The sequence below is a fragment of the Carcharodon carcharias genome, chromosome 16 (assembly GCF_017639515.1).
Source record: "Carcharodon carcharias isolate sCarCar2 chromosome 16, sCarCar2.pri, whole genome shotgun sequence".
NCBI classification, from domain to species: Eukaryota; Metazoa; Chordata; class Chondrichthyes; order Lamniformes; family Lamnidae; genus Carcharodon; species Carcharodon carcharias.
The window spans coordinates 34,083,730-34,110,527 of NC_054482.1; the positions used below are offsets into that span (position 1 = coordinate 34,083,730).

The 26,798-nt window shown below is 44.1% G+C and overlaps 1 protein-coding gene across 8 annotated transcripts in view; it reads right to left on the bottom strand.

Annotated features, from left to right (window-relative positions):
• LOC121289026 (roquin-1-like) overlaps nucleotides 1-26,798 on the bottom strand; it is a 166,831-nt gene that overhangs the window by 71,778 nt on the left and 68,255 nt on the right. For all 8 annotated transcript variants that reach the window (XM_041207930.1, XM_041207929.1, XM_041207922.1 and 5 more), the window contains one exon: nucleotides 307-427. In XM_041207930.1, the coding sequence (XP_041063864.1) occupies nucleotides 307-427 (121 nt within the window). The remainder of the gene's footprint in view (nucleotides 1-306; nucleotides 428-26,798) is intronic.

Genomic DNA, 26,798 nt, shown 5'->3' on the forward strand with positions numbered 1-26,798 from the left:
ACAGTCTCCAACTTAAGACGGAGATGAAGAGAAATCTTTTTCTCTAGGGGGTCGCGAGTCTATGGAACTGTCTTCCTCAGAGAGCGGTGGAGGCAGAGTCATTGTATATTTTTAAAGTTGGATTAGATTGACTCTTGTCAGTCAAGAACCTAAGAGTTTGGGGGTTGGAAGGAAAGTGGAGTTGAGCCCACAATTAGATCAGCCATGATCTTATTGAAAGACAGAGCAGGCTCGAGGGGTTGAATGGCCTACTCCTGCTTCATATGTTAGCATACAGTGGGAATGCCCCAAGTGGACTGCAGGTACCTCTGGTGCTGCTGAGTGGTTTGAGGTACAGTGCCAGTTCTTCCACACATTTCTTTGCCTCCTCGTAGTGTTTGGTATTTTCTGCTCCAGTACACAGGGTGACAGACTGCGGCTCTGGAATCTGCACATAACCAGAGCAAACGGAAAAGCTGTTAACTATATATAATTAACAATGAAACAATATGCTCTAATAATATTTCATAATAAATAAATGCAACACAATATATTGATGAACTTTAACACTGTTCACATGAGGGGAACATATTTTAATGTAATACTTTAACTGGGATTAATCTTAATGGCTAAGGCCTCCATTTGATTGGATAATCAGTTTTATAATGTAACACCCTGTGCCTTTCATGACTTCATAACTCTTAACAGTCATTGAAGCGCTTCTGAAGTGTGGTTGCTGTTGCACTGTAGGAAATAATATTATAATGCTACAGGTTATATCAACAAAACTCAGAGTACCCAAACACAGAACTGAGCAATAAATACCCAGCAGATGTGTCCTTGGTCCTTCAACATACAGTTTTCCCCAGAGACAAGCTTCAGCCTCTTTGAGTAAAGTGATAGAGTGCAATGGGAAGATACGACTTCAGTTCGAGTTTGTCCCTGTTTTGACGCTGTCAGCCATGGCCATGGAATCAAACCGCTCTAACAGATTTGGACAAATAATCCAGGCCATAATGAGGGAATGCTGCATTGTTGGAGATGCTGTCAGGTGAGGCAGATATAAAAGATCCACGGTACAGTAATAAGCAGGCAACTTTATTACAGAACTCTTGTAGAAGCCACATGCTTCAACCAGATCCACAACTAGAAACCCCATCCCTAAGATTAGCCACACTTAGGGCTCATTTGTCAGAACAATCATATGACCCCCTAAAGGCAGTAGGAAAGGTTTTACCTACAATCATTACGTTTCCTCTCCCTTTAGATTTTTTACATTTCTTATTGTAAGGAACATATCTTTTTATTTTCCGTTGGACTGTGGATTAGAATTACAATGGCTGCAGGTTGAAAGACATGTCCACTGAAACAGGATGAGAGATATATATAATGTTGCAGTCCTGGAACAGAGTGTGCCATGAAATACAGGATGGTGCTGGATAAAGGTCCTGAACCCAGGGAGCTTCCTGGCAACAACATTTTAATTGGCTCCTGACCAGGTTTCAAGTGAGAAGCAGTGCAACAGAATAGCTCCTAGCCTGAAAGGAACAAGATATAAAACCTCTTTCTCCTATGTGTGGAAGATTCCAGTAATTCCACAATAATACTAGCTGGCTTTTTCCTATAACCTGCTCGCTCTCTGAAAACCCCTGTCAAGAGGTAAAAAGGGAAAATCACTGTTAGAGACATTGAAAGGCAAGTGCTCAAAACCAGTGAACTAAATACTGAAAGTGCTGGAAGACCACCTCATGTCATCAACAAGGACAGAAAGGAATTTGGAAGACATCAATCAAAATCAACCCATCAAATCCTGTACTCCGGAATTGGTGCTATTGAACTGTTTTAACCCATCCTAAAAATCCATGGTTTTTTGTGTGAGTCTTATGTGTCTTGTATGTGTGTGAATAGGGATTTAAGAAGGGGTAGAGTTTGTTATAGAGTTAGAAATTATAAGTCCTCATTTATTTTTTATTGCCACTGGTTAACGACAGTTTGTTTAATAAGCAGCTATTTACTTATTAAGTTTACAAACCTGGCGTTTGTATTCTGTTAACCTAAATAGTGGAGGCATTAGTGGCGATATTTCAGGAATCACTGGAGTCAGGGAGGGTCCCAGAGGACTGGAAAATCGTAAATGTAACCCTCCTGTTTAAGAAGGGAACGAGGCAAAAGACGGGAAATTACAGGCCGATTAGCATGACCTCGGTCGTTGGTAAGATTTTAGAGTCCATTATTAAGGATGAGATTTCAGAATACTTGGTAGTGCATGGTAAAATCGAGCAAAGTCAGCATGGTTTCATCAAGGGGAGGTCATGCCTGACAAATCTGTTAGAATTCTTTGAGGAGGTAACGAGTAGGTTAGACAAAGGAGAGCCAATGGATGTTATCTACTTGGACTTCCAGAAAGCCTTTTACAAGGTGCAGCACAGGAGGCTGCTCAGTAAGATAAGAGCCCATGGTGTTAGAGGCAAGATACTAGCATGGATAGAAGACTGGCTGTCTGGCAGGAGGCACAGAGTGGGGATAAGGGGGTCCTTCTCAGGATGGCGGCCTAGTGGAGTTCCACAGGGGCCAGTGTTGGGACCACAACTTTTCACTTTATACATTAATGATCTGTTTGAAGGAACTGAGGGCATTCTGGCTAAATTTGCGGATGATACAAAGATAGGTGGAGGGACAAGTAGTATTGAGGAGGCGGGGAGGCTGCAGAAGGATTTGGACAGCTTAGGAGATTGGGCAAAGAAGTGGCAGATGGAAAACAACGTGGGGAAGTGTAAAGTCATGCACTTTGGTAGGAAGAAGAGAGGCATAAACTATTTTCTAAATGGGGAGACAATTCAAAAATCTGGAGTGCAAAGGAACTTGGGAGTCCTAGTCCAGGATTCTCTTAAGGTTAACTTGCAGATTGAGTCGGTAGTTAGGAAGGCAAATGCAATGTTGGCATTTATTTCGAGAGGACTAGAATATAAAAGCAGGGATGTGCTGCTGAGGCTTTATAAGGCTCTGGTCAGACCACATTTAGAATATTGTGAGCAATTCTGGGCCTCGTATCTCAGGAAGGATGTGCTGGCCCTGGAGAGGGCCCAGAGGAGGTTCACGAGAATGATGCCAGGAATGAAAGGCTTAACATATGAGGAACATTTGAGGACTCTGGGTCTATACTCGATGGAGTTTAGAAGGATGAGGGGGGATCTGATTGAAACTTACAGAATACTGAAAGGACTGGATAGTGTGGACGTGGGGAAGATGTTTCCATTAGTAGGAGAGACTAGGGCCCGAGGGCACAGACTCAGAGTAAAGGGAAGACCTTTTAGAACAGAGATGAGGAAAAACTTTTTTAGTCAGAGAGTGGTGAATCTATGGAATTCATTTCCATAGAAGGTTGTGGAGGCCAGGTCATTGAGTGTATTTAAGACGGAGATAGATAGGTTCTTGATTGGTAAGGGGATCAAAGGTTATGGGGAGAAGGTGGGAGAATGGGGTTGAGAAACTTATCAGCCATGATTGAATGGTGGAGCAGACTTGATGGGCCGAATGGCCTAATTTCTGCTCCTGTGTCTTAAGGTCTTAATTAAACAATTAGGTAGAATTGGGGCAATCTGGTGGTTTCGTTAAATTTTTTACATTTGTCATGGCTCGGGAAATAGTGGGGCATGATATTACAGCGCACTAGCCCTGGTGATTCGTGACATTATTTACAAAGAATATCTTAATCCACAACATACACAGGTCATGCAATTATGGATTAAGTCTCTGAGATGATTTTCTAATTCTGTTAGAACGATGTAACTCACGACCTGAGATTCTCCCACTGGATTGACATAATCAGGAACTGCAGCATCAGGGACATCCTTAGACTTGTAGTTCAAGATTAGGTAATTCAACAGAGACATCAGGTGTATCTATTCTAGGTCGATCTGGCACTTCAGGGATTAAAGGTTCGACATCAATTCCAGGTGGAATAGTTGGTTGTTGGAATGTCTCACTACTCCTTACATGATCCACATGCTTTTGAACAATCCGGTCTTCCACTTCCACTTGGAATGACAAGGGTCCAGATTCAGAGACAATTATATCAGGAGCTCAACTAGGACCAATTCCAAAATTCTGCATGAAAATTGTAGCTCTCACAGTAAAGTTTCAAGCTTTGCTATGAATATCATGATTCAATTTCTGACAACTCTGGTTCTTCTGTACCTTCCCCTCTAAGTTTGCAAACACCAGACATAACCTTGTACGAAGGCAGAGTCTCATCAGTAATTCAGACGGTGTTCAACCCGTAGTTGCGTGAGCAGTCGTACAATAATTGAGAAGAAAATGTGAAATTTGAGTTTCTAAAGTACGTTTGGATAACTTCTTCATTCCTGATTTGAAAGTTTGCACAGCACTTTCCGCTAACCCCTTTGATGAGGGATGATATGGTGCTATTTTAAAAGTCTAATTCCATTTAAACTCACGATTCTCTGAAATTCCGTACTACTGAAGGCAGTACCATTATCCGAAACTATGGCTTCCGGTAGCCCATGTACACTAAAACATTGGTGCAGCTTTACAACAGTTGCATACGATGTTACTGATCTAACCTCATACACATCCATCCACTTAGAATGCGCACCAATCATCAATAAAAACATGGTACCTAAAAAATGGACCTGCATAGTCTACATGTAGTCTAACTCAGGGTTGACCAGGCCACTACCACGGATGGAGTGAAGCTGAGACAGGCAACTTCTGTTGTTGCTGACATTAGAGACAGTGCTTTACCATTCTATGTCAATGTCTATACCTGATCACCAGAGATAGCTTCGCGCAAGCATATTCATCTACGAAATGCCTGAACGCGCATGGTGAAGCTCTGTCAAGAGTGGTTCTCTTCCTTGTGAAAGGATGACGACTCTTAACCCTCATAACAAGATTCCATCTTGACAACTAAACTCAGTTTTATGGGCATTTCTTCAGACACTGGTGAATTCGACCATCCTTGCAATACCTGGTCTTGGATTTTTGGCAAAATTGGATCTCTTGTCTGTGACATCTTTTGATGATCTGCTTCTATCACTGCTTGTTTGTCCCTACAACCACACCAACCCTCTCCACTTCTCTCCCCCCAACCAAACCGCACCCCCACCCCCCCCCCACCACCCCCCCACCCCCCCAACCCCCACACACCTTAAACCAGCTTATATTTCACCCCTTTCTTGGATTCACTCAGTTCTGTCGAAGGGTCATGAAGACTCGAAACGTCAACTCTTTTCTTCTCCGCCGAGGCTGCCAGACCTGCTGAGTTTTTCCAGGTAATTCTGTTTTTGTTTTGGATCTCGGTTCGTCCAATTCCTTAATTGCTTTGCACAGACCAGCGAGGAGTCCAAGAAATTCAACATAATTACAACTTCTTGTGGCACTGGAGCATGTACAATGCTATCTGGTAACAGAAGACGACTGAGTGGATTTGCATTTGCAATATACACACTAGGGCGGTGCATAAAGGCGTACTCATACGCCGATAATATCAAAGCTCAACATTGAATTCTGGCTGAGGCTATCGGCAGAATGGCTTTATTTTCACTCATAAACCCCTTGGCGGCTTATGATCCAGCTATGGTGATGAAATGTCAACCATGCAGATACTAGTGGAATTTCTCACTCCAAATATGACTGATAAACCTTCCTTTTCAAGTTGTGAATAGTCCTTCTCAGCAGCAGAGGGGGTTTTGGAGACATAGGCTTTTGACCTTTCGGAACCATCTTCCATCCTGTGTGACAACACAGCTCCCACCCTGTATGGAATTGCACCACAGGTTAATATCAATTCTTTTGATAGGTCATAATGTATGAGTAGACAGGATGAGTGTAATAGCTTCTTGACCTTTACGATGGCTTCTTTTTGCTGTGCATTCCATGACCAACGATGGTTCTTTTTCAATAATAGGTGTAAAGGTGCTAACACTATTGATAAGTTTGGCAAGAAGCCACCATAATAATTTATCATGCCCAAAAAAGACTTGAGTTCAATGACACTGGTAGGAGAGGACCCTTCTTTGGTTGTCCTGACTTTCTCCTCTACTGGATGCAACCCTTCGGTGCATCTATTTGGTGACCCAAGTAAGTGACTTCTGTCGCTTGGAATGTACACTTCAATCATACACTAGCTTCCAAAAATCTTGTTAAAGCCTTCTCTAGGTTGGACAAATGTTCGGCTTCCGTTGATCCTGTGATCTGGGGTTACCAGATAGTCCAGGTACACTACAACTCGATGAAGTCCTTGCAATAGGTTTTCCCATGAACCTTTGGAAGATTGCATAGGCAGATGATACACCAAAGAGTAGGCGTGTATATTGGTACAGGCTCTTGTGCGTGTTGATGGTTACATACCCTCTAGATGTGCTGTCCACCTCTAGCTGTTGGTATGCATGGCTCATGTCCAGTTAGGTGTAGGATTTTCCTCCAGCTAGCTTAGTGTCCAAATCTTCAATCCTCAGGATAGGATATTTGTCTAACTTAGCAGCCTTGTTCATGGTTAATTTGTAGTCTCCACAGATGGGAATAGTTTGATCTGGTATTGTCACAGGGACTGTGGGCGCTGCCCATTCCAAAAATTGGGCTAGCTGGATTATGCCCAGCTTCTCTAAGTGGCACAATTCTGCATTCACCTTCTCCCTCAGGGCATAAGGTATAGGTGTGGCCTTAATGAGCCAGGGTATTGCCTTCGAATCTACATATATTTTTGTTTGTAAGCCTTTTATCTTTCCCAATTCATCACGAAATACGCGATTGTACTTCCTTAACAATTTAGGAATTCCTCCTGTTCTCACTTGGAATATTTCTGACCAGCTAAGCTTAATTTTTTAAAACCAATTGTGCCCCAGAAGACTAGGTCCTTCACCTGTCACGATGATCACTGGAAACTGGACTGTCTGTTGCCTACAGTACACAGATACTGTAGCAATATCTGTATTGACTGTCCAGTGTATGTCTTCAGCTGAGTATGCAAGTACAGCAAGTAATTAGGAAAGCTAAAAGAATGTTATAATTTATTGCAAGGGGAATCGAATACAAGGAGGGAAGTTATGCTTCAGTCGTATAGGGCAGTGGTGAGACCACATCTGTAGTACTGCGTACAGTATTGGTCACCTTATTTAAGGAAGGATATAAATGCATTGGAAGCAGTTCAGAGAAGGTTTACCAGGCCAAAACCTGGAATGGGTGGGTTGCCTTATGAGGAAAGGTTGGACAGACTAGGCTTATATCTGCTGGAGTTTAAAAGAGTAAGAGGCAACTTGATTGAACATATAAAATCCTGAGGGGTCCTGACAGGGTGGGTGTGGAGAGGATGTTTCCTCTTGTAGAGAAATCTAGAACTAGGGATCACTATTTAAAAATAAGGGGTCACTCATTTAAAACACAGATGAGGCAATTTTTTTTCTTTCAGAGGGGTCTAGAGTCTTTGCAGCTCTCTTCCTGAAAAGGTGGTGGAAGCAGAATCTTTGAATATTTTTAAGGCATTAGTGCATAGATTCTTGGTAAGCAAGGGGTTAATAGATTATCAGGGGAGCTGGGATACAGATTTCAGGTTGCTATCAGATCAGCCATGATCTTGTTAAATGGCGGAGCAGGCTCGAGGGGCTGAATGGCCTACTCCTGCTCATTGTTTGTATTTTCCTATGTTGGTACATGTTTGATCCAGGTCCATGGATCAAACATGTATGAACATCAAGCTCAGGGCTCATTTGTCAGTACAATCATGTGATCTCTAAAGGCAGTAGGAAAGATTTTATCTACAATCACTACAGGTACAATTTCAAAAGAAGCGCAGGGGACTTCTCATCGGTTTATTGGCCAATATTTATCCCTCAATCAACATCAACATCTCATCATTATCATACTGTAGTTTATGGGAGCTTGCTGTGTGCAAATTGGCTACTTCAAAAGTATTTCATTGACTGTAAAGCAGTTTGTCATATACCCAAGGTTGTGAAATACACAATATAAAAATGCAAGTTTCTTTAAAGCTTTTGACGTGGTTCTTACTCTTAGACAAGAGTTGATAAGAGAATTACTGCTATGCATTGTGTGGAAATGGGCCATGGCAAATCAGCCAGTGTCCCAGTCTGCACCAATAACTGATCACAGCAGTGTGCTAGTTGGGTGGGGCTGACAACTGGCTGGAGAGCCCTTTGGCCAGCAAAGGGAAGATCAATTGGTTAGAGTAGCAGATGCTCAATGATGTACACGTGTGTACATGTGCGCGCAGGAGGACAGGATCAGGCCTGGCTTCATCCCGTTCTGACATTTACCAGTTAAACTCATGGTAACAGAATGGCAACTCAGGGGTGAAGCTCTGGAAGGCCAGTAGAATAATAGTTCTGTCGAAGGGTCATGAGGACTCGAAACGTCAACTCTTTTCTTCTCCGCCGATGCTGCCAGACCTGCTGAGTTTTTCCAGGTAATTCTGTTTTTGCATAGAATCATAAAATGGTTACAGCACAGAAGGAAGCCATTTGGCCCATTGTGCCTGCGCTGGTTCTCCAAAGGAGCAATTCACTTAGTGCCATTCCCCGGCCTTCTCCCTGTAACACTGCATATTCTTCCCTTTCTGATAACAATCCAATTCCCTCTTGAATACTTCGATTGAACCTACCTCCACTACACTCTCAGGCAGTGCATGCCTGACCATAACCACTTACTGCGTGAAAAGGTTGCTCATGTCTCCATTGCTTCTTTTGCCAATTACCTTAAATTTGTGCCCTCTGGTTATCAATCCTGTGGGAACAATTTCTCCTTATCTATTCTGTCCAGACATAATTTTGAATACCTCTATTAAATCTCCTCTCAGCCTTGCCTTCTCTTCTCCAAAGAAATCAGCTCCAATCTCTTTAATCTATCTACGTAACAGAAGTTCCTCAGTTCTGGAACCATTTTTCTGATTTTCTTTCTGCACTCTTACATATCCTTCATATCCTTCCTAAAGTGTGGCACGCAGAAATGGCTGAACATAACTGTGCAAATGCCATTTCCTGCTGAGCCCCAGTCCCAAAAGAGTCAGAGGTATGGACAAGACTATGCAACAAAATTAGAATTGGAGAATTATAGAACCATGCAGAACAGAAAGAGGTCACAGGTTGCATTCAAAACCAATAACTCAGCGAGAAAGATCTATTTGTGGCTTACTAGGGAAGTTAAGGATAGCATTAGATTCAAAGAAGAGGCTCATAATGTTGCAAAGAGTAGTAGGAAGCCTGAGGATTGGGTGGGTTTTAGAAACCAGCAAAGGGTGACCAGAAAGTTGATAAAAAGGGAAAAAACAGAATGAGTAATCCAGCCAGAAATATAAAAAAGATTGTAAGAGCTTTTTCCAGTATATAAAAAGTAAGAGAGTAGCTAAAATAAATGTTGGTCCTTTAGAGGCAGAGACAGGAGAAATTATTATGGGGAATGAGGAAATGGCATGGGGAATGAGGAAATGGCAGACATGTTGAACAAATATTGTGTGCTTGTCTTCACAGTAGAAGATATGAATTGCATACCAAAAATAGAGGGTAATAAAAGTGCACTTAAGTTTCTCTGCTTATGAATTACCTTAAGAGACTAAAAGCAGACAAATCCCTAGGACCTAATGGCCTAAAAGAGGTATTGCAAAGATGGCAGATGCACTGCTATGATTTACCAAAATTTCCTAGATATAGAATGATCCCAATGAATTGGAAACTTGCAAATGTAACACCACTATTCAAAGGAAGGGGAGAGAGAACAGGGAACTACAGGCTGATAAGCTGACATCAGTCATCGGAATAATTCTGGTATTTATTATTAAGGAAGTCTTAACAATGCACTTAGAAAAACATAGTATGATCAGACAGAGCCAATATGGTTTTACAGAAGGGAAATCCCATTTGGCAAATGTACTGAAGCGCTTTGAGGATGTAACTAGTAGTAGATAAAGGGGAGCATTTGATAAGGTACATGAAAGGTTAATATGCAAGATAAGGGTTCATGGAGTTGGGGATAATACATTAGCCCAAGGATGCAGGATTAGTATGGATAGGAAGCAGAGAGTAGGGATAAATGAGGCATTTTCAAGTTGGCAGACTGTAACTAGTGCAGTGACACAAGGATTAGTGCTAGGGCCTCAGTTTTTTCCAATCTATGTCAATGACTTAGACAAAGAGACTAAGAGTAGTATAATCAGCAAACCTGGATACAAAATGCTAGGTGGGAATGTAAGGAAGACACAGAGAGGCTGCAGAGAGATATAGGCAGGTTAAGCGAGTAGGAAAGAAGCTGGGTGGAGTATAATGTGTGGAAATGTGAGTTTATTCACTTTGGTCATAGGAATAGAAACTTCTAAATTGAGAAAGGTACATGCATGTACTCCTACAAGTAACACAAAGTCAGCATGCAGGTATAATAATCAATTAGGGTCAATGGGGTTGATATCAAAGAGGACCTCCAAGAGGTGAAGAGCCAGCAAGCCTCGCTCTTTGCCACGGGGGCCTGCACGATCATCTTCCGGTCCAGAGTCCACTCCATGGAGCAGGATGACATGTGCTCGCATTTCTTCTTCCAAAAGGTACACAGAGAGCACTCTGGGATCAGCAGCCTGAAGAAAGAAGACAGCTCAGTAAAGTCATCACAGTCCGACATCTTGAGGATCAGCAAATCCTTTTATGCCGGATTGTATGACATGAAGCCTACAGACAGCATGGCCTCTCAGTCCTTCCTGTCCACAGAGGTCTTAGACAACAGTACATGGGAGAGTCTGGACAAACTCTGGATGAACTGACTAAGGACCTTAAGTCCTTCGAGAAGAGCTTACCAGCTAAGTTGTACTCGGCTCTGTGGGACTGAATGGGCCCAGACCTGCTAGAAGTGTACGAGAATATACTTGTGGTTGGCAGCATGTCAGAACTCATGAGGAAAGGCATCATCACCTTCATCTACAAAATGCTTTCCAATTAAATCTGGAGTCAGGCAGGGCTGCCTCTCTCCCCTGTCCTGTTCACGTGTTGCATTATACCCTTTGTTAGGTCCATCAAGAAGGATTTGGGCGTAAGAGAAGTGACAATCCCGGGCACTGGAGGCACTCAGGTCAAAGCCTCCCTGTACATGGATGATGTTACTGTCTTTTGCTCAGATTTGCTGTCGGTGCGCAGACTGATCAACATCTGCGGCTAGTTTGAACTGACTTCAGGTGCCAAGGTAAATCGTGGCAAGAGTGAGGCTAGTTTTTTGGGAATTGGGCTGACCAATTCTTTGTCTCCTTCACCGTCAGGTCAGGCTGTCTGAGGGTGCTGGGGATATGGTTCGGAGGAACCAGGGCACGTGTTAGAAACTGGAAGAAACAAGTAGCCATGGTGAGAAAATAAAACTGGGCATGTGGGAGTGATGCTCCCTTGTCATTGCAGGTAAGGACCTGATCATCAGGTGTGAGGCTCTCTTGATGTTGCTGTACATAGTGCAGGTCTGGCCCATTCCTTACTCCTGCAATGTTGAGATTGCCCAAGCCATCTTCCGCTTTATCGGAGGTTGAAAATTGTCTGTGTTTGCAGGGACATGATGTACAAATCTCTAGATAAAGGGGGGGGAAAAATGTGCCCAACATCACCCTCGTCCTGATAGCCACCTTTGTGCGTGGTTGCATCAAGCTGTGCACAGACTCTCAGTATGCAACCACCACGTCACTATGTGCTGATGTTCTACCTGTCCCCAGTGTTGAGAAGGATGGGTCTGGCCACACGGCCACGGAACACTGCTGTACCACCTGTTCCTCATGGAAAAATATATGCCAAGAAACACCTTTGACCAAAAGTCCATCAGGCAGTGGTCGGCACATAACATCCTAGAGGCTCTGCGGGAAAAGGAGATTGTGGATCCTGTCGGATGGTTCCCCATTGAGTCTTTGAGCAGACTGTCAAAGTCATTTGGCAGAATCACTCCTCACCAGAACTTTCAAGCAAGCATCAAGACATAACTTGGCTGGTGGTGAAAAAGGCCCTCCCCGTCAGATCCTTCCTACACACAAGGAGTCTCACCCCATCTGCACGTTGCCCTCGAGGTGGCTGTGGTGGGGAAGAGTCTGTTGTCCACCTCCTTGTGGAATTTGCCTTTGCAAAGAAGGTCTGGAGAGAGATGCAGTGTTTTTTGCCGAAGTTCATCCCGAGCAGTTCTGTGACACAGGGCTCTGTGCTCTATGGGCTGCTCCCAGGGACACGCACACCAAGACAAACATCAACTGTGGCTGGAGAATCATCAACTTGGTGAAAGATGCTCTTTGGTCTGCTCGAAATTTGTTGGTCTTCCAGTGCAGAGTTGTCTTCAACTGAGTGTTACAGACTGGCACATTCCAAGGACCAGGACTACACGCTGAGGGGTGTACTAAAGCTTTGGGGCAACCACCAAAGAGGCACAAAGGGGAAAGGTTGCTGTCTAAGAACTTTCAGCCATAGTGTATTGAGAGTCTGGGGATTATATAAACGCCCTCAGGCTGTATGACTCACATTGAATATATGCAGTGTACATTACGTGTATCACAATTATACTGAAGCACCACAGAGTGCAACATGATCTATCTAGAAAACCTGAATAATTTTGCACCTTTTGTGATGGCCATTTTGAAATGTTTTGTAATGTTCTTTCAGATATTTTATGAATAAGGTATATTTTTGCAAAAAAAAATTAAGAAGGCAAATGGCATTTTGTCCTTCATTGCAAGGGAGTTTGAAGTACAAGAATAAAGAAGTCGTGCTACAATTGCACAGGGCTTTGGTGGAACCACATCTGGAATACCATGTACAGTTTTGGTCACTATAAGGAACGATAAACAAGCCTTGGAAATGTGTACAGCGAAGGTTCACTAGATTCTGAGAGGGTTGTCCTATGATGAGAGGCTGAGTAAATTGGCCTTATATTCTATGGGGCCTGATAGGGTAGACACCAAGGCTGTTTCCGCTGGCTGGGAATTTAGAACATGGGGGCACAATCTCAGGATACGGGGTCGATCATTTAGGACTGAGATAAGGAGAAATTTCTTCGCTCAAAGAGTTGTGAATCTTTGGAATTATTTACCCGAGTGTGTTGTGGATGCTCCACTGTTGAGTATATTGATGGCCTGGATAGACAAATTTTTGGTCCCTCAAAGAACGAAGGAAAATGGTTAGTTAAAAGTTAGTTAAAACGTTAAGGCAGAAAATTGTATTGAATGGCAGAGCAGGCTTGAGGAGCCATATGGTCGACTCCTGCTCTTATTTCTTATCCTATGTTGGTCCATCGCATTGGGTGCTGTCTCTCTGAAAGATCTATCCAGCTAATCCCACTCCTTCTCAATCCAAGTTCCTTTGAAAGTTGCTATTGAATCTACTTCCATTGAGCATTCCAGATCATAACAATTCACCATGGAAAAAGAATTCTCTTATCCTCCCTGGCTTTTTGGCAATTATTTTAATTAACCTTCTGTCAGCTTCTCCCTATCTACTCTATCAAGGTCCCTCATAATTTTGAATACATCAATAAAATCCTCTCTTAACTTTCTCTACTTGAAAAAGTGAAAAAAATCCCAACTTCTCCAATCTCTCCACGTAACTGAATTCCTTCATTCCACAGGGCCAATGTGGTATATCTCCTCTGTACCCTGTCCAAAGCATTACAGAATGAGTTGTAAAAGTTCAAAAACGATTGCAAAATCTCAACATCATACTTCCATGAACGAAAAAACCCCAAAGTATCAATCTTATCCCCTGAACAATCATTACTCTTTCAGATAGCACCACCAACTCTCGGCCACAGGTTTCTGAGCCCTGTATCTGCTTGGCTTATAATGTGGGGCAAATTGTACTTGGACAGGGATCTGTGGCTGCGCAACTTCATCTAGTCCTTAAGTGTGACTACTGCACTTCTGCACATGTGCCAGTCTTGCACTTGTTTGATTAGTGGAAAGTCATACTCATAGCTTTCCTAGTGTCAACGGGGAAACAATCATAAATGCCAGCAGGGCCAAGCAAGCTGCTTTATATTGGGCATCAGTACATGCAATGAATGAAATCCCCAACCATAGCACGGGGGTCTGCATATAGACTGGGGTGAAAGCGAGTGCCCTTGACATCAAGGCAGCATTTGACTGCGTGGCGCATCAAGGAGTCCTAGCAAAACTGGAGTCTATGGGAATCAGGGGGAAAACTCTCCACTGGTTGAAGTCATACCTAGCACAAAGGAAGATAGTTGTGGTTGTTGGAGGTCAGTCATCTTAGCTCCAGGGCATCACTGCAGGAGTTCCACAGGATAGTGTCTTTAGCCCAACCATCTTCAGCTGCTTCATCAAGGACCTTCCGTGCATCATAAGGACAGAAGTGGGGATGTTCGCTGATGATTGCACAATATTCAGCACCATTCACAACTCCTCAGGCACTGAAGCAGTCCATATCCAAATGCAGCAAGACCTGGACAATATCCAGGCTTGGGCTGACAAGTGGCAAGTAACATTGTGTCAGGCAATGACCACCTCCAACAAGAGAGAATCTAACAATTGCCCCTTGATGTACAATGGCATTACCACCACTGAATCCTCCACTATCGACATCCCGGGGGGTCACCATTGATCAGAAACTGAACTGGACTAGCCATATAAATACTATGGCTACAAGAGCAGGTTAGAGGCTACGAATTGTGCGATGAGTAGTTCAACTCCTGACTCCACCATCTACAAGGCACATGTCAGGAGTGTGATGGAATACTTCCCACTTGCCTGGATAATTGCAGCTCCAACAACGCTCAAGAAGCTTGATGCCGTACAGGACAAAGCAGCCCGCTGGATTGGCACCACATCCACAAACATTCATTCCCTCCAACACTGACGCACAGTAGCAGCAGTGTGTTCCATCTACGAGATGCACTGCAGGAATTCACCAAGGCTCCTTAGAGAGCACCTCCAAACTCATGAGCACTACCATCTAGAAGGACTAGGGCAGTAGATAGATGGGAACATCACCACCTGGAGGTTCCCCTCCAAGTTACTCACCACTGACTTGGAAATATGTCGCCGTTCCTTCACTGTCGCTGGGTCAAAATCCTGGCACTCTCTCCCTAACAGCACTGTGGGTGTACCTACACTAGATGGACTGCAGTGGTTCAAGAAGGTAGCTCACCACCACCTTCTCAAGAGCAACTAGAAATGGACAATAAATGTTGGCCCAGCCAGCAAAGCCCACATTCCGTAAATGAATATAAAAAAATACTCGCGGTCTGAGGAGGCTCTGTGGCATAAGGGATAATTTAAGGGGTGAACTAATTGGGAAGTTTATGATGACTAAAGGAGGTGCTCGGGTCAGGAAACTATTACCTCTGGTGGCAGAGGGGGTATGGGGGAAGGGGGTATCCAGAACAAGGAGACATAGCCTTAATATTAGAGCTCAGCCATTCATGGGTTATGTCAGGAAGCATTCTTCACACAAAGGATATTGGAAATCTGGAACTCTCTCTCTCCCCTGTTGAGACAAGGGGGCCAACAGAAAATTTCAAAACTGAGATTGATAGATTTTTGTTAAGAACACAAGGAATTGGGCCAGGCATCGACCATATGGCCCATTAAGCCTGCTCCACTATTCAATATGATCATGGCTTCAACTCCATTTCACCACCCCCCCCGCTCACCTCACTCCCATTGCTCCCCATAGCCCTTAATTCCATGAGTTCCAAAAATCTGTCTATCCCAACCTTAAATGAATTCAACAATGCAGCATCCACAACCCTCTGGCGTAGAAAATTCCAAACATTCACAAACCTTTGAGTGAAGTAATTTCTCCTCATCTCAGTCTTAAATGATCGGCCTCTTATCCTAAGACTGATCTCTTGTGTTTTAGGCTCCCAACCAGCAGAAACAATCTCTTAAGTGTTTAACCTATCAAGCCCCTTCAGAATGTTGTAGGTTTCAATGAGATTGCTTCTCATTCTTCAAAACTCCAGTGAATATAAACTAATTTACTCAGCCCCTCTAAATAGGACAACCCCCTCATCCCAGGGACCAATCTAGTGAGCCTTTGCTGTACCGCCTCCAATGCCAGTATATCCTTTCTTCAAAACTGCGCAGATGCGGTCTCACCAAAACCCTTTGTAATTGCAGCAAGGCTTCTTTATTTTTGTATTCGAATCCCTTTGCAATAAAGGCCAAATGCCACTTGCCTTCCTAATTGCTTGCTGCATCTGCACGCTAACTTTCTGCGTTCCTTGAACAAGCACAGCCAAGTCTCTTTGACCATCAACACTTATAAGTTTCACACCTTTAAAAAAAATTCTGCTTTTCTCTTTTCGGTATCCAAAATGAATAACTTCACACTTCCCTACATTATACACCATCTGCCATCTTGCTGCCCAGTCACTTAACCTGACTATATCACTTTACAGCCCCCACATCTCTCCACCTGGCTTGGTGTCATCAGCAAGCTTCGATGAAGAGACAAAGAATAATGTATCAAAGTCATTAATATAGATTGTAAATAGCGGAGATCCCAGCACTGATCCTTATGGCGCTCCACTATTCACTGCCTGCCAACTCTCTGCCCACTCTCTGTTTTCTATCTGTTAACCAATTCTGTCTCCACACTAAATTATCACCCCCAAACTGCTTGAGCTATTATCCTGCCTATTAGGTTTTGTGTGGCATCTTATTGAATGCCTTTTGGAAATCCAAGTATACTGCATCTACTGGCTCCCCTGTTTCTACCCTATTACTTACATCCTCAAAGTACTTCAATAAATTTGTCTTTCAGGAGTTCCTCTTAGTGAAACCATGTTGATCTGATCTAATCATACAATGCTTTTCTAAGTGCATTGTTAAGATTCCAGCATTTTCCCAACAACTGATATTAAGCTAACTGGTTTGTAGTTCATTGTTTTCCCTCTCCCTCCTTTCTTGAAAAAAGTGATGTAACATTTTCCAACTTACAATCTAATGGGACCTTTCCAGAATCTTATGAAGTTTGAAGAACCATAGCTAGTTCATTGCTATCTCTGTAGCTATCTCTTTTAGAACCAGGGGATCATTAGGTCCTGGGGATGCCAGATTTTAGTCCCTTGAGTTTTGCAAATACTTTTTCTCTGCTGATATTAATTCCTTAATTTCCTCACTTTTTAGCCCCAAGATTACTGTCTATTTCTGGTATGGAACTTGTGTTTTCTAATGTGAAGGCAGGCACAAAATATTTATTCAATGCCTCTGCCATTTCCTTATTTTCCATGATAATTTCTTCTGTCTCTGCTTCTAAGGGGTCAATGTTTACTTAAGCTACTCTCTTCCTCCTTTTTTTACTTGTAAAAGCTCTTAAAATCTGTTTTATATTTCTGACTAGTTTATTCTCATATTCTAATTGTTCCTTTTTTTATCAACTTTTGATGGCCCACTGCTCGGACTTGCCACTGTTTTTTATAACATTGTAAGCCTTTCTTGCTGAGCTTTTGTTTTTCAATGGAATGTATTTTTATTGAATATTTTGAATTGTTTCTTTAAATGTTTCCTACTGTTCATTTACCTCCATACCTTTTAGTCTATTTACCCAATTATTCTTAGCCAGTTTTCCCCTCTTATCTATGTAACTGGCTTTGTTTGAGTTTAAGATTCTTGTTTGCAAGTGGAGTATGTCACTTTCAAATTTAACCTGAAATTCAATTCTTTTATGATCACTATTTCCAGGTGTATCTGTCACGATGAAATTACTAATTAACCCTGCTTCAGTACACAATACTAGATCACAATACTAGATCTAAGATAGCTTTATTGCTAGTCGGTTCCACAACGTATTGCTCCAGGAAACTGTCATGAATATATTCTACAAACTCATCTTTTAGACCACTCTTGCCAATTTAATTATCCCAATCTATCTGAATTATTACATTTCCTTTGTTACAAGCTCCAATAATTTCTTGTTTAATGCTCTGTCCAAAGGTAAAACTATTGTTAGGGGGGGCTACAAACAACTCCCACCAGTATTTTCTGACTTTTGCAATTCCTAATTTTCACCCATACTGATTCTACTTCATGATCTTCTGAGCCAAGGTCCTTTCTCACAAAAACAGAATTACCTGGAAAAACTCAGCAGGTCTGGCAGCATCGGCGGAGAAGAAAAGAGTTGACGTTTCGAGTCCTCATGACCCTTCGACAGAACTTGAGTTCGAGTCCAGGAAAGAGTTGAAATATAAGCTGGTTTAAGGTGTGTGTGTGGGGGGTGGAGAGAGAGGGAGAGAGAGAGAGAGAGAGAGGTGGAGGGGGGGTGTGGTTGTAGGGACAAACAAGCAGTGATAGAAGCAGATCATCAAAAGATGTCAACAACAATAATACAAAAGAACACATAGGTGTTAAAGTTAAAGTTGGTGATATTATCTAAACGAATGTGCAAATTAAGAATGGATGGTAGGGCACTCAAGGTATAGCTCTAGTGGCTCTGACACTTCCCTTCCCTTCCTTGACCTCTCTGTCTCAATCTCTGGTGATAGACTGTCCACCAATATCCATTACAAACTCACCGACTCCCACAGCTATCTCGACTACAGCTCCTCACACCCCGCTTCCTGTAAGGACTCCATCCCATTCTCTCAGTTCCTTCACCTCCGTCGCATCTGTTCCGATGATGCTACCTTCAAAAACAGTTCCTCTGACACGTCCTCCTTCTTCCTTAACCGAGGTTTTCCACCCACGGTCGTTGACAGGGCCCTCAACCGTGTCCGGCCCATCTCCCGCGCATCTGCCCTCACGCCTTCTCCTCCCTCCCAGAAACATGATAGGGTCCCCCTTGTCCTCACTTATCACCCCACCAGCCTCCGCATTCAAAGGATCATCCTCCGCCATTTCCGCCAACTCCAGCATGATGCCACCACCAAACACATCTTCCCTTCACCCCCCCTATCGGCATTCCGTAGGGATCGCTCCCTCCGGGACACCCTGGTCCACTCCTCCATCACCCCCTACTCCTCAACCCCCTCCTATGGCACCACCCCATGCCCATGCAAAAGATGCAATACCTGCCCCTTCACTTCCTCTCTCCTCACCGTCCAAGGACCCAAACACTCCTTTCAAGTGAAGCAGCATTTCACTTGCATTTCCCCCAACTTAGTCTACTGCATTCGTTGCTCCCAATGTGGTCTCCTCTACATTGGAGAGACCAAACGTAAACTGGGCGGACCGCTTTGCAGAACACCTGCGGTCTGTCCGCAAGAATGACCCAAACCTCCCTGTCGCTTGCCATTTTAACACTCCACCCTGCTCTCTTGCCCACATGTCAGTCCTTGGCTTGCTGCATTGTTCCAGTGAAGCCCAACGCAAACTGGAGGAACAACACCTCATCTTCCGACTAAGCACTTTACAGCCTTCCGGACTGAATATTGAATTCAACAACTTTAGGTCGTGAGCTCCCTCCCCCATCCCCACCCCCTTTCTGTTTCCCCCTTCCTTTTCTTTTTTTTGCAATAAATTATATAGATTTTCCTTTTCCCACCTATGTCCATTATAAAAAGAGAATTTTTTTTTTTATTTATTTTATTTTTTTTTTTTTACATCTTTTATGCTCTCCCCACCCCCACTAGAGCTATACCTTGAGTGCCCTACCATCCATTCTTAATTAGCACATTCGTTTAGATAATATCACCGACTTTAACTTTAACACCTATGTGTTCTTTTGTATTATTGTTGTTGACATCTTTTGATGATCTGCTTCTATCACTGCTTGTTTGTCCCTACAACCACACCCCCACTCCACCTCTCTCTCTCTCTCTCTCCGCCCCCCACACACACACCTTAAACCAGCTTATATTTCAACTCTTTCTTGGACTCGAACTCAAGTTCTGTCGAAGGGTCATGAAGACTCGAAACGTCAACTCTTTTCTTCTCCGCCGATGCTGCCAGACCTGCTGAGTTTTTCCAGGTAATTCTGCTTTTGTTTTTGTTTTGGATTTCCAGCATCCGCAGTTTTTTTGTTTTTATCCTTTCTCACAAATGTCCTTATGCCATCCTTTACTGTGAGGGCTGCCCCAACTCCTTTGCCATTCTGACTGAAATATTGTGTACCCTGGAATATTTATTTTCCATCCTTGATCACCTTGTAACCATGTCTTTGTAATGGCGATTAAATCTAAATCATTTACTTCTATTTGTGCTACTAGTTCATCCATCTTATTGAAGATGCTTCATGCATTCAGGTAGCAGGGGAGGCAGTGGCATTGTCACTGGACTCGTAATCCAGAGACCCAGGGTAATGCTCTAGGGACCCTGGCTTCAAATCCCATCAGATGGTGAAATTTGAATTCAATAAAAAGTCTGGAATTAAGAGTCTGACGATGACCACAAAACCATTGCCGATTGTCATAAAAACACACCTGGTTCACTAATGTCTTTTAAGGAAGGAAATCTGCCGTCCTTACCCGGTCTGGCTTACATGTGACGCCAGACACACAGTAATGTGGTTAACTCTTAAATGCTCTGTGAACAAAGGCAATTAGGGATGGGCAATAAATGCTGGCCTAACCATAGACGCTCACATCCCATGAATGAATAAAAAATAAAGAACCTTTCATTTCAATTTTTCTTGCTTCTATTCCCTGCAAAGTCCTTATTTTCCGATATACAATTTTTGTTAAACTCTGTCACTTCCTCTCACTCTGCTTATCTTTACCCACAATGCTATACTGTTCTGCTTCCTTGACCTTTCTTTGGATTTAAAAAAAATCATTTTACAGGATGTGGGAGTCACTGGCTGGACCAGCATTTATTGCCCATTCCTAACTGCCCCTGAGAAAAAGTGGTGGTCAACTGCCATCTTGAAATGCTGCAGTCCAGGTGGTGTATGTACACCTACAGTGTTGTTAGGGAGGCAGTTCCAGGGTTTTGACCCAGTGACAGTGAAGGAACGGCAATACGTTTCTAAGTTCGGATGGTGAGTGTGGTGTTCCCGTCTATCTGCTGCCCTTGTCCTTATAGATGGCAGTGGTTGTGGGTTTGGAAGGTGATACCTAAGGAGCCTTGGTAAGTTTCTGCAGTGCATCTTGTAGATGTTACACACTGCTGCCACTGTGCATTGGTGATGGAGATTGTGAATGTTTGTGGAAGGGTGCCAATCAAGCGGGCGGCTTTGCCCTGGATGGTGTCAAACTTCTTGGGTGTTGTTGGAGCTGCACTCAACCAGGCAAGTGCAAACTATTCCATCACACTCCTGATTGCATCTTGTAGATGGTGTGCAGGCTTTGGGGAGCCAGGAGGTGAGTTACTCACCTCTGACCTGCTCTTGTAGCCACAGTATATATATGGCTAGTCCAGTTCAGTTTCTGGTCAATGGTAACTTCCAGGATGTTGACAGTGGGGAACTCAGTGATGGCAATGCCATTGATGTCAAGGAGCGATGGTTAGATTCTCTCTTGTTGGAGATGGTCAATGCCTGGCACTTGTGTGATGCATATTTTACTTGCCACTTGTCAGCCCAAGCCTGGATATTGCCCAGGTCTTGCTGCATTTGGACATGGACTGCTTCAGTATCTGAGGAGTTGTGAATGATGCTGAACATTGAGCAATTATCAGCAAACATCCCCACTTCTGACCTTATGATGGAAGGAAGGTCATTGATGAAGCAGCTCAAGATTGTTGGGCTGAGGACACTACCCTGAGGAATTCCTGCAGTGATGACCTGGAACTGAGATGATTGACCTCCAACAACCACAACCATCTTCCTTTGTGCTCGGTGTGACTCCAACCAGCAGAGAGCCATCCCCCGATTCCCATTGAGTCCAGTTTTGCTAAGGCTCCTTGATGTCACACTTGATGAAATGCTGCCGCGATGTCAAGGGCAGTCACTCTCACCTCACCTCTGGAATTCATCTCTCTTGTCCATGTTTGAACCAAGACTGTAATGAGGTCAGGAGCTGAGTGACCCTGGCAGAACCCAAACTGAGCATCAGTGAGCAGGTTATTGCTAAGCAGGTGCAGCTTCATAGCACTGTTGATGACCCCTTCCATCACTTTACTGATGATCGAGAGTAGACTGATGGGGTGGTAATTGGCCTGGTTGGATTTGTCCTGCTTATTGTGTACAGACTTGGGCAATTTTCCACACAGCCGGGTAGATGCCAGTGTTGTAGCTGTACTGGAACAGCCTGGCTAGGGGGAAGTTCTGGAGCACAAGTCTTCAGTATTGTTGCTGGAATATTGTCAGGGCCCATAGCATTTGCAGTATCCAATGCCTTTAGCCATTTCTTGAAATCACATGGAGTGAATCGAATTGGCTGAAGACTGACCCATAGGACTACAGAAAAGTTCTGATGCAGAAAGAGGCCATTCAGCCCATCATGTCTGCACTGGCCAAGAGAGAAAAAAGAAACTAGTCACTCATTTTAATCCAACTTTCCAGCACCTGGTCCGTAGCCTTGCAGGTTCCACTACTTCAGGTGCAGATCCAGATACTTTTAAATGAGTTTAGTGTTTCTGCCTCAACCACCAATTTAGGCAGTGAATTTCAGATCGTGCCCCTTCTAATCCTTCTACCAGCCACCTTAAATCTATGCCCCCTGGTAACTGACCCCTCGGCTCGGGGAAACAAGTAATTTCCTGTCTACCCTATCTGGGCCCCTCATAATATTGAACCTTAATTAGATCACCCCTTAGCCTCCTCTGTTCTAAGGAAAACAACTCCAGCTTTTTCTATCTTTCCTCACAGCTGCAATTTTCAAGCCCTGGCTACGTTCTTGTAAATCTCCTCTGCAGGGCAATATGTCCTTCCTCTAATGTGGCGACCAGAACTGAACACAAAATTCCAGCTGTGGCCAAATCAGCATTTTATATAGTTCTATCATTACATCCCTGCTTTTGTATTCAATAGCTTGCCCAATAAAGTGAGGCATTCCATATGCTTTCTTGAACACCTTGTCCGTCTGACCTGCCACCTTCAAGGACCTGTGGACATGCACTCCAAGGTCTCTTACTTCCTCAGCCCTTCTCAATAACTTCCTGTTTATTGAGTATTCTCTTGCTTTGTATGACTACCCAAATGCAATACCTCACACTTTTCCGGATTGAATTCCATTTGCCACTTCTCCGCCCACTCAACCAAATCATTGATATCAATTGGGAGTCGACAGCTATCCTCTTCACTATCAAATACATGGCCAATTTTTGTGTCATCTGCAAATTTCCCAATCATGGCCCCACATTTAAGTCTGACTCATTAATATAAACAACAAACAGCAATGGCCCCAACACTGAGCCCTGTGAAACAACACTAGAAACCATTTTCCATTCGAAAAAACATCCATCGACCATTACCCTTCATTTCCTGTTACTGAGCCAATTTTGGATCCAACCTGCCACCTTCCCCTGTATCCCATGAGATCTCACTTTCCTGACCAGTCTGCCACGTGGAACGTTGTCAAACGCCTTACCAACATCCAAGTAGACAGCATCTATTGCACCACCCTCACCAATCCTCCTTGTTACTTCCTCAAAAAATACTATTAAGTTAGCAAGACACTGTCTTCCCCTAACAAAACCATGCTGAATATCCCTGATCAATCCGTGCCTTTCTAGCTCGGCGGTAGTGCCACAGAGTGCAATGGAGGGTATCCTCAACGTGAAGACGGGCCTCATCTCCACAATGACTGTGAGGTGGTCACTCCTACCGATACTGTCATGGACAGATGCATCTGTGGCAGGCAGGTTGGTGAGGATGAGGTCAAGTATGCTTTTCCCTGTTGTTGGTTCCGTCACCACCTGCCGCAGACCCAGTCTAGCAGCTATGTCTTTTTGGACTCAGCTAACTCGGTCTGTTGTGGTGGTGCTGCTGAGCCACTTTTGGTCATGGACATTGAAGTGTCCCTCATTCAGAGTACATTCTACAACATTGCCGCCCTCAGTGCTTCCTCCAAGTGGTGTTCAACATGGAGGAGCACCGATTCATCATCTGAGGGAGGGTGGTACGTGGTAAGCAACAGGAGGTTTCCTTGCACATGTCTGACCTGATGCCATGAGACATCATGGGATACAGAGGTGACGTTGAGGACTCCCAGAGCAACTCCCTCCCGACTGTACACCACTGTGCCACCACCTCTGCTGGGCCTGTCCTGCCAGTGGGACAGAACATACCCAGGGATGGTGATGACGGTGTCTGGGACATTATCTGTAAGGTATGATTGTGTGAGTATGACTATGTCAGGCTGTTGATTGACTAGTTTGTGAGACAGCACTCCAAATTTTGGCACAAGCCCCCAAATGTTAGTAAGGAAAACTTCGCAGGGTCAACAGGGCTGGGTTTGCCATAGTCGTTTCTGGTGTCTAGGTCGATGCCAGGTGGTCCACCCGGTATCATTCTTTTTTATTGACATTTTAGCGGTTTGATACAACTGAGTGGTTTGCTAGGCCATTTCAGAGGGCATGTAAGAATCAGCCACATTACTGTGGGTCTGAAGTCACATGTAGGCCAGACAGATGAGGACAACAGATTTCCTTTCCTAAAGATTAGCCCTAAAGGGCATTAGCTGAACCAGATGGGTTTTTACGACAATTGGCAATGGCTTCATGGTCACCATTAGATTTTCAGTGGCAAACCAGAGCGGGTGAGGACCCTGAGGCAGTAACCATTGCCTAGAAGAGTGGGTGAGGGCCCTGAGGCAGGAATTGCCACCTGGTGGTTACTACCCGGAGTGGCGCAGCACAAGCCAACAGCGAGATTGCGAGGCCATCACTGCTCTTTATGAATCCCAGGGAGAGAGGTCCTGTGGGAAGGAGAAAGGGCGATGGTAGGAGTATACGTGTTTATCCTAGGCCCACACAGTAGAGCCTGGTCTCCAGTTGTCTCAGACTCCCTTGCCACTGGACCAAGGCCTTGCTCCATCAAGCCCATGTGGTAGCTGGTGCGCAATAGCCATCTTATGTTAAAAGAACTCATGCACAGGAATCTTCCATCCACTTAAAATGAAATTCGGGACCTAGAGCGTTAGGACCCTCATGGACAACCCCAACAGTGACAGGCTGGAATGGTGTACTGCTATCATTGCCCGGGAGTTCAGGCATTTCGACATTGCTTCCTACCACTGTCTGCCCCACCTGCGACAGAGATTGTAGGTCACACAATGGACTCCGGTCACCTGAGAACTCATATTTAGTGTGGAAATAAGTCATCCTCGGCCCCGAAGGGCTGCCTAAGAAGAGTTCCAGATTTTTACTGAATTCAAATTCCACCATCTGCTGTGGTGGGATTCGAGCCCAGGCACTCAGAGCATTATCTTGGGTCTCTGGATTACCAGCCCAGTGACAACATCCCTATCCCACCATCTAAATCTCCCTTCACCTGAACCTGTCCCCCTCTCTGTTAGCTTAAAGACCTGTCCACCACCCTAGTTATACAACCAGCCAGGACACTGGTCCCAACCTGGTTCAAACGTGGGTATTAATGGTTACATAGCTAAGGCAGATAAATGGATTTCAGATACAGGTCAGCCATGATTTAATTAAGTGGCGGAAGAAGCTACAGAGGCTGAGTGGCCTCCTGCTGTTGCTATGATGGGAGCACGAGGTAAATGTTAGTTGGTTCTGGACAATTAAAAGTTCCCTACGATCAGTTGTAAAATACAGTGGGAAAGAGAGAGTATAGGCCAGATCCCTGAAGAAGCTGTGTATACAAAGGAGGAAGGATTGGCAGGTGAGGGCTCCGACAGAGACCAGCTTAGCAGTCATCGAATAGGCTGAGTGAAGTGAGAGGAAATAAACTGGAACTCATGTGTCCACCAAATGTTTCAATGACTCAGTCATTGCAGCTCTGAAAAAAGCAGCTCCTTCAGACAGATAGACAGATGTTACAGACACCGAAGCTGCTCCTCTCGCCAAACGCAGCTCCTACATAGCAGGACCATAGGCAGACTGCACAATCATCTCATCACGTTGTCCAGGATCGGTTTCACTTGATATTAGCTCGCTCATTCCAGCTCAACTCTGTTTACAGACACCACGAGGTTATGAGCCAAGCAGAGATGACTGACATCATCTTCTAATGTTGAGGGTGACAGGTCCCTCATCAAATTTCTCTACAGCTTGTGTAGGGCATTCTCATCATGATGGAAGAGTACAGAGCAGATAGTGTGTTACACAGGGAGAGCTGTGTGTTCTGAACATTGCAATACACAGGGAGAGCTGTATGTTCTGAACAGTGCGATACACAGGGAGAGCTGTATGTTCTGAACAGTGCGATACACAGGGAGAGCTCTATGTTCTGAACAGTGCGATACACAGGGAGATCTGTATGTTCTGAACTGTGCGATACACAGGGAGAGCTGTATGTTCTGAACAGTGCGATACACAGGGAGAGCTGTATGTTCTGAACAGTGCAATACACAGACAGAGCTGTATGTTCTGAACAGTGCGATACACAGGGAGAGCTGTACGTTCTGAACAGTGCGATCCACAGGGAGAGCTGTATGTTCTGAACATTGCAATACACAAGGAGAGCTGTATGTTCTGAACAGTGCGATACACAGAGAGAACTGTATGTTTTGAATAGTGCCAGAAACAGGGTGAGCTGTACGTTCTGAACAGTGCGATCCACAGGGAGAGCTGTATGTTCTGAACATTGCAATACACAAGGAGAGCTGTATGTTCTGAACAGTGCGATACACAGAGAGAACTGTATGTTTTAACAATGCGATACACAGAGAGAGCTGTATGTTTTGAATAGTACCAGAAACAGGGTGAGCTGTACTTTCTGAACATTGCAATACACAGGGAGAGCTGTATGTTTTGAACAGTGCGATACAGAGAGAGCTGTATGTTTTGAATAGTGCCAGACACAGGGTGTCTTTTCTGAACATTGTGT